The following is a 13,459-nucleotide window of genomic DNA, read 5'->3' as shown; positions in this document are numbered from 1 at the left end:
TCAGTTTGTTCTGCTCTTAACACCAAGTCAGTTTCCTTGTAAGTGCAAACCTACTTGGCAATAAACTTGATTGTGATTTTGATTCTATTATGTATAAAGTAGGGTTTATAGTTTATTTGTATGTAAATGGATGTCCCAGTGAAACTAATTGGGATATGTTAGCATCCTACGGAGTATTCAGCAAATGGCCACTGCTAATTTGAGAATTTTAATGCAATTCTTTTGCAATCCTCAGAAAATGGATGTGTTGATTACAATCAGACCATGAATTGATAAAATTATTTATATGCACGTGTGGCTATTTTTAGACGGTTTACAGTACTGTCCTTGCAAAATGCTGAAGTGAGACTCCTTTATCATGCTTTGTAAATGGGCTTCATGAAAATGTATGAGTGAGATGTTAAGATCTGATAAATCCAATATAATTAGATAATAGGTGCCTTAGATGAGTCAAACCATGACTAATATGACCTTTATTGTTTTCTACTAAAGCCTAACAACTCAAACCTTTTTTGTACGAAATGTAGGGGAAAAAAGCATTAAAACAAAGAAATAAAGATTGCTGTTTCAAAGTAATTTCAGTTTATTAAATTTTTTACTCTCAGTTATCCTTACAGGCTAAGTTATTTATTTATTTTGGGTTTTTTTTTCAGCTTTTTTATTGTCATTATGCTGTCACAAGTACAGAGCAATGAAATATACTCTCTGCATTTACCCATCCCCTTGGGGATGGGTAAATGCAGAGAGTATATTTCGTTGCTGCCATTGAGCGGCACCTGGGGAGCAGTGTAGAGTTAAGGTTCTTTTGCTCAGGGACCCTTAGGGGCAGTCTGTGGGAGTGGGGCTTGAACTCAGAACCCCTGCATTCCAATTGCAATGTTCTAACCACTATGCTGCCACTCCACAAAATAAAAAAACAATTTTACTTAATTAATCTCACATTGAAGAAATTCACCTCTACATTTGACCCATCTCCTTGGGGAGCAGTGGGCTGCCATTGTCCGGCACCTGGGGAGCAGTGGGCTGTCATTGTCCGGCACCTGGGGAGCAGTGTGCACGAACTACGAATTTGACTTTGTTTTTTCATTGTTCATGTTTCATATCTCTTTACCTCTGAGGCTAGCATAACTTTTGTGCTTTGTTTCACCACAGGTGGAGCCAATGTTTGCCAAGAAGCTAATCTACTATTACCAACAGAATGCTGGCCACTACCTGCGAGCCTACGATCACATTCAGGAACAAAACCCTTCTCCAACTATTGACTATCCTTCTCAGAGACCCATGGAGCATATTCAGGAGTGAAAAGCATGCAAAAAAAGCTACACAAGCACATAAGCGGGATGGGTATAAATGTGAATGTAAAGCTGTGAATTTGTATCACGCCTAAAGACTGCAGCAGCCATGTTTACTGTAAATGATTTTGAGGCTGAGGGGATGAGATGGGGAAGACCCTGTAAGATTTTACACGTTTGTTTCAAAGACTGGGGAGTAAGTTCATATGTTGTTGTTTTTTTTCTTTTCTCTTTCTTCTTCTTCAGCAAATATTATTGTGACAGTGTGAAGGATGCGGTTTGAGGGTGGGGGAGATGAGCGGAGTGGAGGGCAAACTGAGACAGGAAGTACTAGCACAGGTGCACAGGAAGAATGGCCCCTAAGACAAACACTGATATGTCTGTGAGATAAGCCAGTCTGAATGAATACTTCTCATTCACAGGTAACAGTAAATCTATATTTTGGTGAACAGGATTTGGGGACAATTTCTGATTCTACGTTCTTTATGCAGCTCATTTACTTTATAATCAACAACACTCGACATACAAGATAAAGAAAGTAGACATAAGGCATGCTTACAGAAAAGAAAAATGTATAATATTGATTTGTTCTAAGGCAGATTTTTGAAGACCCCAAATTTTGTCTCGATGTATGATAGAAAAATCTTGTTTATTCCGGCCCTTTGTTTGACGGTTCTGTTGCTTGTGAAATATTGTATAGTTTAAAATTTCTTCAAACCGAGTAATAAATATTTTTGAAACTATTCCAACTTTATAGCCCATTTTTATTCAAGCCTGTAGACATGCAACATGTAAGGGTTTGTAGCTACGCCTTTCTTTGTGGTATTTGCCCACAAAACAGGAGGGGACAAATGTTGCACAGTAAATTATCAGAGAACAATCTGTGGTTCAAGCACTGCCTCAGTGAATGTGGGCTACGTTAAATGGAAAATGTCACTCATCCCGTAACTTACAGGGAAATGATACCTGTTCCTCTTGACCTGAAACTAGCGGCCTCTCAAGTGGGAAGGAAAACTACCTTGATGGTCGGTTTGCAGATTATACACAAGGAGCTGTCGTTCCCATGCATGAGGTGCTTTGGAGATGGGGTCTTCGATTAAATTTTGAAGTTCCACTTAAATTATTTTCATCAAACAAATTAAATATCAAGCATTTGTTTTAAATTTGAGGAAATCTGCAACGAAAACTAACCTGATTGTATGCAAAACATTACTACCTAAAGCAACACCCGTTGTGCCACCTTGTTAGCAACAACCGTCATAAAGTGATGCAAAACTTTCATTTAGTATTTTGAATAGCTGTGGAGGAATTTTAGAATTTTTTTTTCTCCAGTTCAACAACCTTATTTATTCCTAGGTGGACTTGCTGGTTTACTTTGCTTCATATTGCTACTTCATAACTCCAGTGTTCTTGAGTTTAAGTCAAAAAGTAATGATTAAACATCTCATTTGGTTTTCTGTCAAAGAGCAGCATTCATGGCAAAATGGGAAGGATCTGGATGTTTTACATCAGATATATTGAGACACACTGTCCAAAAACTACATAATGGGTTCATTCATTGATAATCATGATAACCCAATTTAAGTACATTGGATATCTGAGTATTTTATTTGTACCTGTTAATGAAAAAAACTGAGTTACACACTGTTGCACATGTGGTGCTTTAGGAAAATGGGTAAAAATGGAAGAAGGATGGGTTATTAATAGGTAACACATATGCAAAAGAGAAAATTGACCAAGAGCCAAGTTAAATATTTCAAAGTTATGTTGTAGTTGCTTCACATAAGAGCTCAAAGCATCACCTGCTGTATTTTTTTTCTGGATAATTTAGCTATACTTCGCTACTTTTAGATTTCCCTTTGGCAAAAAGCTTGGGGCCAAATTAAAGCAGCAATTCATTCAGGCACATAACAATTTATTACTATAAATGTAATAAGAGATCACTGTATAAAAAATGATTCATTCCCATCAGTCTTGATTGAGATGAGACCTCAGGTCTTATCGTCTATTTGTGCACCTCTAATGCTCACAGCCTGACTTTGCCCAATCTAGGCTGCACACTAGTCCTGTGCCTCAAACAAAGGATACAAAAATTAAGATTGGAGAATTCCTCTTTCTGCTTATGTCTTAAATGTCAAAGCACAAGGTAGATGACATTGAAGCATTGTAATGTTTTACTTCTGTGGTCCTAAGTTTCGATCTCTGCGTTTACTTCCCTCACACTTAAACCACATCCCTTTCACAAACTTTGACCAAAATCACAGTCTGGAATGCTTTCTTTTTCATCAACCGTAAATCCTTTTTCCTCAAATGTCTTGTCAGCAAGCCCTCTGGTTGTCTGATGAGTAAACATTAGCTTTTGTATTACAGGAAATCAAAATGATTCAGCGAGAAGAGTCTCTGTTATTACTATTACCGCTTTCAATACAAAACGTGTGTATGTAACCCTGCGCCAGTATGCATATGTATAGTAAAGGACCAGATGCCTCTGCGTAGGTGGACACACAGTTGTGGTATTACTGTTATCAGGAATTGACATTTATGGAGTTAGGATAAAACATGTGACTCCCCCACCTACGGCGTTGGTGACTCAAAAACAGACACATTTCTATCTCACATCACATTTTATACTTACAGTAAAGAGCAATTTAGAGTAAATCATAATTATCTAAATTCTCAAAGAATTTTTGTTTAATTCATCATTCAAATGTGCTTTGAAAGACCAGTTCTGACACTACTCAAAATATGTTTTTATCTTTGTGCTGTTATTATTTCCACACACTGAGAGCATGAATAAGAGTGATATTTGATAAGAAAGACAAAAAAAGGAAAGGATATACATTCAAGCATCTTTTATGGTGGCTCCCCCTTTACAGAAAGTCATTTATACTTTAGCTTTTAGTTTTCCCATCTGCGCAAGCCTTTGCTTGAAGTGACATTGTTTGTGCCCTTTGTTTGAACCTCTGGAGCTGAAAGTTTACTTAAGGTATGCTTGTTTTACCTTGTTATGAAAAGGGTTTAAAGAAATGAAACTTCCAGTGTTGTATATGCTTTTTGAAAATAAATAGATTGTACTATAGCAAAATTCATCTGCAGTAAATTTGATATTGCACCTACCAGCTTACAAAAATGACATTTTAAAGGTGGTAGGTTTATTTTTGTTATTTTCACTTTAACTGGTCATTTAACTGTATGATGATTTCAAAATTACTATCAATACATAACAAAAAATCAAAATGAGTCATTTAGTTCATTCTCTTCAGCCATGACCCCCGTGCGATTACACTGCTTACAAAGTATGCAGAAGTACTGTGTCCATACTGTTCTGTGTTTAGGGACATTAAACTTATCAAAAAAGTTAACTCTAATGCAGTGGTCTCCAAAGTAGGGTTTTCCTTTTTAAAAAAGGTGACATCCTGAGTATTGACCTAAATTTAAATTTTTTTTTTTATATACATTTAATGAAACACTTTTACACAGAAATAATAAATTATAAATTCTTAAATTGTCTGAAAAATGTTAATGGCGCAGCCATGTTGCACAACTTGTGGTACAGGTATCAGCAATGGTACTGGGCTGTCTTTAAAATCCCCAAAAAGTTGGGTTCAAACTATTTTCAAAGTAAAACACAAAGCAATTTGATATCTGTAAGCTGAACTGCAATGTGAAGCTAGCCAATATGAAAATTCTGCTTGAGGCTTCAGTTAAAAATTTACCCAAAAGTGATGTGTGTTCCATATTATTCTAAGACACCCGGGAATCACTCTTGTTGATGATGCCTTTGAAGTTAGACCTTTAAACTGGGATTGCAAGTTAAACTCAGTTATAAGGCATCATTACTGGCCAACGGGATGTGAACTACGTTTTTTGCCATATATTTGACTGATTCGGCCATAACAAAATGCATGCAAATGTATAAATTACACAAAAAAACATTGTAGATACTAGAGGAAAATCACCATAGGTTAAGTAATCTGGATAATTTTTTGAAAGTCCAAGATGCTGTTTGCTCTAAGAATATTACATATTATAATATTTACTGCTGAACTATAGTAGCCTAAAATAACTTGTAAAAATACAATAAGAAGGATGCTCAAACACACAGATAAAAACTTTTAAAATGCACACTAAACTCTTTTTAAGCTGCACATTCTATGTTGCTTCTTGTTGTTATTCATCATAAATATGTCTATGTAGTAAGGAAAAATAATCAGAAGGAATACTTTATTTCTAGATTCCTGATATTCTTTTTAAACTGTATTCCCTCCATTTATCGATAAGAGTTTCAGTTCAATTCAATTCAAATAATTTTTATGATCCCAAAGCGAAATGTTGAGGGTCTGATTTCTGGCATTTGTGTAAAAAGTTATCTATAGTTATATCGTTATATATACATTTTCCAGTTATAATTGTGTTTTTATGACCAGGGAAATTTGAAAAAAAAAAAAAAAAAGAAGAAGCAGTTGCCTTGTATGCACACAACAGCAGCTTACACATCCACAAACTGATGAAATTAGCTTAAATCATTCAGCCACACAGTTCTCGTTCAGTTTAGGCTTTTGAAAGGCGATGAAAAAGGGCATATTTTACATATAGGGAAAGACTGTAGCAGGGTGTAGATTAAGGAAGAAAAAGAAAAGAAACTTATTGTTTAAAACCACTCTCAGCCCATCTCTTAAAGGTAAAATGAGATGTTGTCTGGTGCCATTGACGGTAACTGGTTTTCTGCATATTCTAATTCTGATTAATCTGTTTGCTTTGTATAACCATTTCATTTCCTATTAAAAACATCAAAAAAAATCTCTTTATTGTCTGAGGTCTTATCTCACCCAAATTTAGATATCAAAGGTTGAGTAGAAATTCAATGCAGTCTTAACTCATAGGGTTTTCACAATGAGTTGTTGGGTACTGTATGTTAATAGCTTAGTATCTTCTATTGCGGCTTGTCTTGCACCGGATCTGCAAAAGTATTTGACTGAAGACACTCCTTTGTTGATAAACACTCTTAACAGTATGTGGAGACCTTCATACCTTCAGATTAACTTTCTGTGATTGTTCCTGAGGGAATAGTTAAGGTAAAGACCTCCCAGCATCTTTTGCTAGGGTTGACTTATGAAGATAATCGAGCTAGTAGATAGCAGACACATATGGACTCATTTAAAAGGGCCTATTGTCATAATTTGACAATCAAATGGCCCAGCTGGGTCTCCGATAGAAAGAGAACTTTTAGTTCCTGCAGTCAACTTAAAAAGCTGTGTATCTCAGTATGTAACATCAGAGGGACGGGATGCATTAGAAGAGGTTTTAATTTGATCTTACAATGACTGTGTATAACACACAAAGAATTACCCTTTTATTACAATTTCCTAACCGTTGGGGTCTGGTCAGTCCCTCACTGAGGTGTTTAACATAATTGATAAATATAGATCTTAGAGGGGCCACAAAGACACAGAGAAAAATAAATAAGTAAATAAGGCAAAATATGCTTGTTTGCGTCAAAACTATGACTGGAACAGCAGGAAGGAGTCGAAATGTTGGAAAATCTAGATGAGGTGAAGGACAGTATAGCTAATTATAGAAGTAACAAAATAGCACTGGCAAAAAGATAAATGAAGAGTTAAAAATATGTGTTCGCTTCACAAGTACACATTTTTACTCACAACTATAAATCATTTATTACTGGTAATATTATCACCAGTAATACATTACCCTGTTATTTATTACTGGTAACAGAGAGGGATGAAGTAGTTTGCTAGCATGTCAGCATTATGTACAATTTTATACAAACCAAGACCGGTTATTTTAGGAAGGCAAGGGGGCTTATTGAGTGTGTGTGGTGCACCTGCCTGTGTGTGGGTGTGTATGTGCAGTGGATACATGTTGGGGCTCATTTTCTGAAAAAAATAGCTTGTTATGGGGACAGAATGCTTCTTGTAGGGACCAATGCCTGGTGCTTAGACTGCTGGAGGACAATGAAAAAACACATTTTCCCATTCTGCTTCATTTTATCTTTTTTTTTCTCCATAGTTTCATTTAAAAACTTTATGTTCTCCCTACTTTTTCTCATTGCTTTATTATGTCTTTTCCTGCTTGCTAGAGAGCCTTACGGAAATGGACTGCTGCCATCAACACCTTTGGTTAAAGATGATAGAGTTAAGCCAGTTTTTCAATGCTTAGCCCTATTTCTCTCCTGGACATAGCTAATGGGCTCAGTTTTTCATGTGACTAAATGTATGTGCTCTCTTTCATTCTTTGTCAGGTAAACTGGCTCAGAGCTTGTCTGCTTAACTGTTTCTTTTCTAGACAGGGTCACCTTTGTAGCTGGTTACATTTTGTATAACTGCTTCTTCTTCTATGTCTACTTCTCTCTGAAGGATGGTCACACTGAGATTGGTTCTGCTGGAGGACTCTTCCTGTTAAAAGGGCGTTTTTCCTCTCCACTGTCGCTGCATGTATGCTTGGTGTGAGAGATTGTGGAGGAGTCTACAAAATGCAACCAAATATCATTTCTGCCAGGTAATCCAGGAGGAGTGTGTCCTTCAAGTCAACGACTCAAGCATTAATCTGTTTTGTTTATTTTCGTAAAAATGTAAAAAAAAAAAACAATTTGACTTTATGATTTAATTAAAGCTTTTGTCAATTGGTGCTATATAAATATATTCAGTCACATACTCACATATTACTGTAGTTGATTTGATATGCTCACCTTCTTAACCGAAATAGTACATTCCAGTCTGTAGCCACAAAAAAACCTTGCAAGGCTTCCTCAACTTCCTGTGACCATCAGTTAAAAGTTCTCTTTCATGCAAGTTGCTTCATGTTAAGGGACTAATACAATATATTTGAAATATTGAAATAAATTGATTTTTTATCAATAATCATAGCAAGTTGTTTTTATTTTACAACTACAAGCATCTGATTAACATCGAAAAAGCTAAAATATAATTCAGCTTCTTTTGCAAGTACCAAATTATTTAAAAAGGAGGAGTCAAGGATGCAGAAAAGGAGAAAGGAGAAGCGAAAGAAGGACAAACTAATTAATTAGCTCCTGTAAAGTAAAATTATGTGTTATGGTTCAGGTAAAGGAGGCTGAGGATGGCAGGGTATCTTTGAAATGGGAATGATGGTAGTTTTTTCTCAGACGACAGGAACTAAATGGAAATCTGAAGACCTCTGACTCAAAAATGTCCCTTCAAAAATCTAAATATTCTAAGTATAAAATCTATTAATATTATTTTCTTTGTAAAAACAAGAGAGCTGTCATGCAAGAAAACATGTATGTTCTGTCAAATAATCCACTTTGATGCACTCTACTGACATCTGCTGGTTTATGTTGCCTAAACCCTTACTGTAGAAGGTCAGTTGGGATTCACATACAGACGTTATAGCATATAATGTGACATTATATCCATCCATCCATCCATCCATCCATCCATCCATCCATCCATCCATCCATCCATCCATCCATCCATCCATCCATCCATCTGCAATGGAATGTCAAAAAATAAAGGACAACACAAGAAGCCTTTTTCAAAAAATAATAAAACTATATAAGTTAATGTGTCACACTGACCTTGCACACCATCGAGCCATCTTTCCTTTACTCCACCCATTCGCGTAAGTATGTCCTCATAAATCAGAATCACTTATCTTACCGGAAAAGTCATAAAATGTTGTTAGAAGTCCAATAAAGTAAACATTCCTCATAACAAAGTAGTGTTTAAAGCTGCCTAGAAGGCAAGTTGCTATAATGTGTCCACTGTTAACGACAGTTTGGATTTTATAGTGTCAATAAATTGATTATAGCCTTCTGTTATAGAGATAGTATCTATATGAATGTTATTTATATAAATAATGAGAATTGCTTAAATAAAATGTATTAGCAAAATAATCAGAGTTAATTGTTTCAAATGTCTGTTTATACAAGTGTCCACAGACAACAATACTCTTGACTCAGTATATTATGATAGCAGGAAAGCTCTATCGGTTATTGGATAAAGTGAAAACAAAGTTATGGAAAGCACATAACTGTAAACAGATAAAACTTGATAAGCAGAACAATATGGTAGATTGCCTGGCAGTGATGCATGAGACTATGTTGGTTGTTTAATATTTGCATTGCATATTTTGAGGGATTTTGCACAACATCATCAGTATTAGGTAATTTATTATTATATATTATATCATTTTTTTAATACAGAAAAAACAGTAAAGAACTATATATAAAAAGACTGATAGTAATGACAAAAGTGCAGAAGGAAAAATGGCCAGCAGGGAGCAGTATGTTGTTAGATATTTGGAAGTTTCATTGAAGCCAAATTTCTTGCTATTTATTGTTGTATTTTTTTTAAATAAATGCAATCAAAATACACAAGGGGAAAGTTTTATTTTATTTTTTTATTTAATGACCACACCAGCACAACGATTACAAACACGTTTTTGCTTGAAGTCTTTCATAACAATAATTACATTGTTCTGTTTTTTTATGATTCCCTGTAAACATGTTTTTATTAAGATAACTTGCTTGATAAATCAAGTTAGACAAATTCTGAGAAACAGAAGTGGTCAGTGTGGTAGCTCTGAGACATTTCTTCTGTGCCAGTGCATTGAGCTGTTCTTAGATTCTGTGTGGTCTGGGTGTGTGGTCTCCAGCAGACTGGTTAGGAGGACAGCAAAGCCCTGTGAGTACATATATGTGTGTGTGTGTGTGTGTGTGTGTGTTTTCACATATTTTTCAACGTTAGTTTTAATCTCTCTGTAGCCATGCATTCACTAGGTATACCTTTAGTTACTTTGCTAATCACACACACAAAGGCAACCAGCCTAAAATGGATTTTGACAGCTTATGTTTCTAGCACCCAAAATACATACAATTTATAAATCATCAAAATAATTTAAGGATTAGTCTTATTTTTCATTTATAATCACATTAAAACCCAAAATTAGTTTTTTAGTGCTTGTTTCTATGAGCTTTGCACATCTAAAGACTGACATTATTCTTAATTCTACTTTGCACAAGAGCTCAAACAAAGTTAGAATGTATAGAGAGCACTGGTGAAGTCTATCTACAAATTCTCAACTAGATTCAGGTCTGAACGTAAACTGTGCCTTCTTAACACATTATTATACCTTATTAAAAAAACAGATAATTTTGAGCCAGTACGTTTGGTCCAAAATGTGAATTCAGTATATATTTTTATGTTATGATCTTTGCTTGTGCAAAAATTAAATATTGATAAAAAAAAAAAAAAAAAAAAAAACAAATACACATGTTAAACTGTTTCTTTTCATACTCATTAGCAATAAATGCCAATAATGCCCAATAAAACAATAGTTTGTTTGATGTAGTTTTTTTATAAGAGATGTTTTATTCGGACTATATAGGACAAGGAATTGCTTTTTTCCAATAATTACATGTATTTATTTATTTTTTATTTTATTTTTTACATGAAAACACCAACTGAGTCTGTTCAAAATGGCCATGAGATTAAACTCATTAATTAATTTTAAACTCATTAACATTAATTTTAAATTGTCTACTATGTTCAGTGAGGTTGTACTAAGATGAGCTTTCAAATTCTAATTCCTTTATGTGAAAGGAGTGATATGTGATATTTATTCTATTGTCTCTTGTTAGGTTTATGAATACATTTGAATATTTCAAGACTCTTAAAGTACTGACAATTTCCCCCCCTTTTTTTTTTCTTTACAATTTTATCAGACCCTGCAGCAGAGAAAACACATGCAGCCACCACAGCACATTATTATTTCCTAGTCAGGCTGATGTACATGTGTCAGTTTCCCATGGCTATTAGTATTTTGCAGTCTTTCAAAATTTCAACATTTAAAAGATTCTGGTATTTTACATTTTTGGCATCCATTCTGCTGATATTTAACAAAGGCCCTTCACAAATAAATATGGCTTATTGTTAAGTACAGTTTCAAACTATAATACTCACTTGATAACTTAATGTTATCAAGAGTAATGTAATTTAAATAATTGTCTTATCTGGATGTGTTATGTGAGTTGCTTAGGATTTTGTTTATGCATCTGATCCCTTTCTTATAGCTCCATGACTAAATACCTTATCTGTCTACTCCTTACTTTGCTTATTGTGTTGCTGCTCATTTACAGATTTAAAAATCTTCCTCCACATCTATACATTTTTAAGACATATTAAGCCATAGCGCTTCACAGCAGCTCCATGCTTCTCTTCCACTCCCTTGGCATTCTCATGGGAAGGCTTTGTAAAATGGTACTACTGAGAACACGGCATGAAGATATAAATACAACCTCACCACATTTCAACCACGTAAATAAACAAGCCCACCCATATTTTCAATTAGAGCTTGTGTTGTGGGCAGGAAATGGGGTATATGTGCGGAGGCCACACCTTCTCCTCAATCCTCCCAAAAGGAGTTCAGGTCAGACAAAACATTGGCTAGTTCTTACACAGTACCCGTGGCCACCACCCTTTTACTGTCTTTTACTCTTTTTGCTGTCATCCTGATGAGGCCTTTCCCAAAACTCAAATATGAACATGTAAAAAATCCCTAAAATCTAATTCTGATACCCATAGAAAGGTATGTAATACATTCTTGGTGGTGCAAAGCAATAACCATGGCTGAAAAAATCTGCCATTACGACATCCCAAATATTCAATCCCTTACGATTGTATTGTACTCCAGTCTGAATTAGGAATTCCTTCTCTATTTCTTGCCCTGAGAACAGCAAAGAACCAGAGACCCCCCTGTAGATTTGATTTACGTACAGAAGACAGCCAGTTCTTAAAAGAACGAGGACAAGCAGAGACGGGCCTTTGACAGTGAACCTAGATCAGTCTGATATCTGCCTATCAATTTCTGATATTAGGTTGTCCACATCAGGCTCATGTCCCTTCTGGGAGCTGCTTTGGTTGTGCTTGACAGTCAAACTTCATGGGGCCTATAAATTGACATAATTATTGTACCCTAGAGAGTCAAAGAGCTGTGCCATGAAAGTCACTTTCACTCCAAGATACACTTGTTAGGGAAGATCAAAATATTTCTTAATGACTCTATTTCAAAGGAAGTGGTTGATCTCATTCAGATAACATTAAGGGGAAACAAACTGGGGTAATGATTTATTCTGCACATGTATTTATGCAGAGCACCAAATACCCTTTGGTACATCATTTTGAAATGTCCACAGATGGCTCAAGTGGGAGTAACCCAACAGAAAAAAAAAAAACACTTGGAGCAAACTGTCCTACTTCTACTACTTATTGTTCAGTATTTACTGTATGTTTGGTTGGTCTCCCGAGGCAGTGTTTGTTCCCGTGCTGGCTACTAAAGAGCAACACAGGAAACAGGGAACATAAACACAGGATAAGCAGATCCTCTCTCTGCAGGAGGCTTTTGTAAACATTATAGTGATACAGTAGTATAATAATCTGACAATGCATCACCTGAAATCAACAGCTTTATCCTTTGTTTTTAGATACTTGACTTAACACATATAGCAACAATCGTTAGAAAACTTAACTCTTGTTCCTGTCTGCAATGTTTGCACATAGAATACTTTAATGTTAGTCTCATCCTAGTATATATACGGTCTGTTTTTTAAATGAAAAAACAGAAACAGCTCTTTAAATGTTTTAAAAACTAGGTTCACCAGTTTAGAATCACTGGTCAGCTGTCTTCCGCACACCACTCTGTCATAACCTGAGAGCAGTTTGGGAAAATGTGATGGCAGGCTCTTGTTTATTATGAAAGCGAATATAAAAGGGTGAATTGGAGAAAACAAGGAATTTTACAGGTTTCGTTTATAATTTTACAAGAGAATATCTACAGGTTTTATAATAATAAAGATTAGTGATCATTTGATTCGTCATCACACTGTGACTGTAGCTCTTATGTAAGAGTGTCTTTTTAAGTTTAGTCCTGTTGAAACTTTGAACAAGGCATTATAAAGCTATAAACTAATTAGTTACTGATTTAGTCAAAGTTGGCTATGTTTACCTTCATATTTTCAAAGTAAATGAAAAATATTTTCTCAACTTTTACTTGTTGTTGAAAATTCATTCATACATTTAAAGTTGAGTAAGCAAAATAAACAAAGAGTTAGAGTTCCTGTCATAAATTTCTAACTCTTAACAAAATACTTTAAATTGATTAAAACAAAGCAT

At 35.1% G+C, this 13,459-nt stretch overlaps 1 protein-coding gene across 2 annotated transcripts in view; it reads left to right on the top strand.

Moving 5' to 3' along the window:
- Positions 1 to 2,833, top strand: part of LOC107090011 (interferon regulatory factor 4-like) — an 8,600-nt gene extending 5,767 nt beyond the window's left edge. The window contains exon 9 of one of the 2 annotated variants that reach the window (XM_015383144.1): positions 1,153 to 2,833. In XM_015383144.1, coding sequence (XP_015238630.1) covers positions 1,153 to 1,302 — 150 coding nt within the window. In that variant the 3' untranslated portion in view covers positions 1,303 to 2,833. The remainder of the gene's footprint in view (positions 1 to 1,152) is intronic. The other variant, XM_015383143.1, reaches the window with a different exon arrangement.
- The last annotated feature ends 10,626 nt before the right edge of the window (positions 2,834 to 13,459 follow it).

Source organism: Cyprinodon variegatus, unplaced genomic scaffold (assembly GCF_000732505.1).
Source record: "Cyprinodon variegatus isolate N-32 unplaced genomic scaffold, C_variegatus-1.0 Scaffold277, whole genome shotgun sequence".
NCBI classification, from domain to species: Eukaryota; Metazoa; Chordata; class Actinopteri; order Cyprinodontiformes; family Cyprinodontidae; genus Cyprinodon; species Cyprinodon variegatus.
This window is presented reverse-complemented; position numbering and strand designations above follow the sequence as displayed.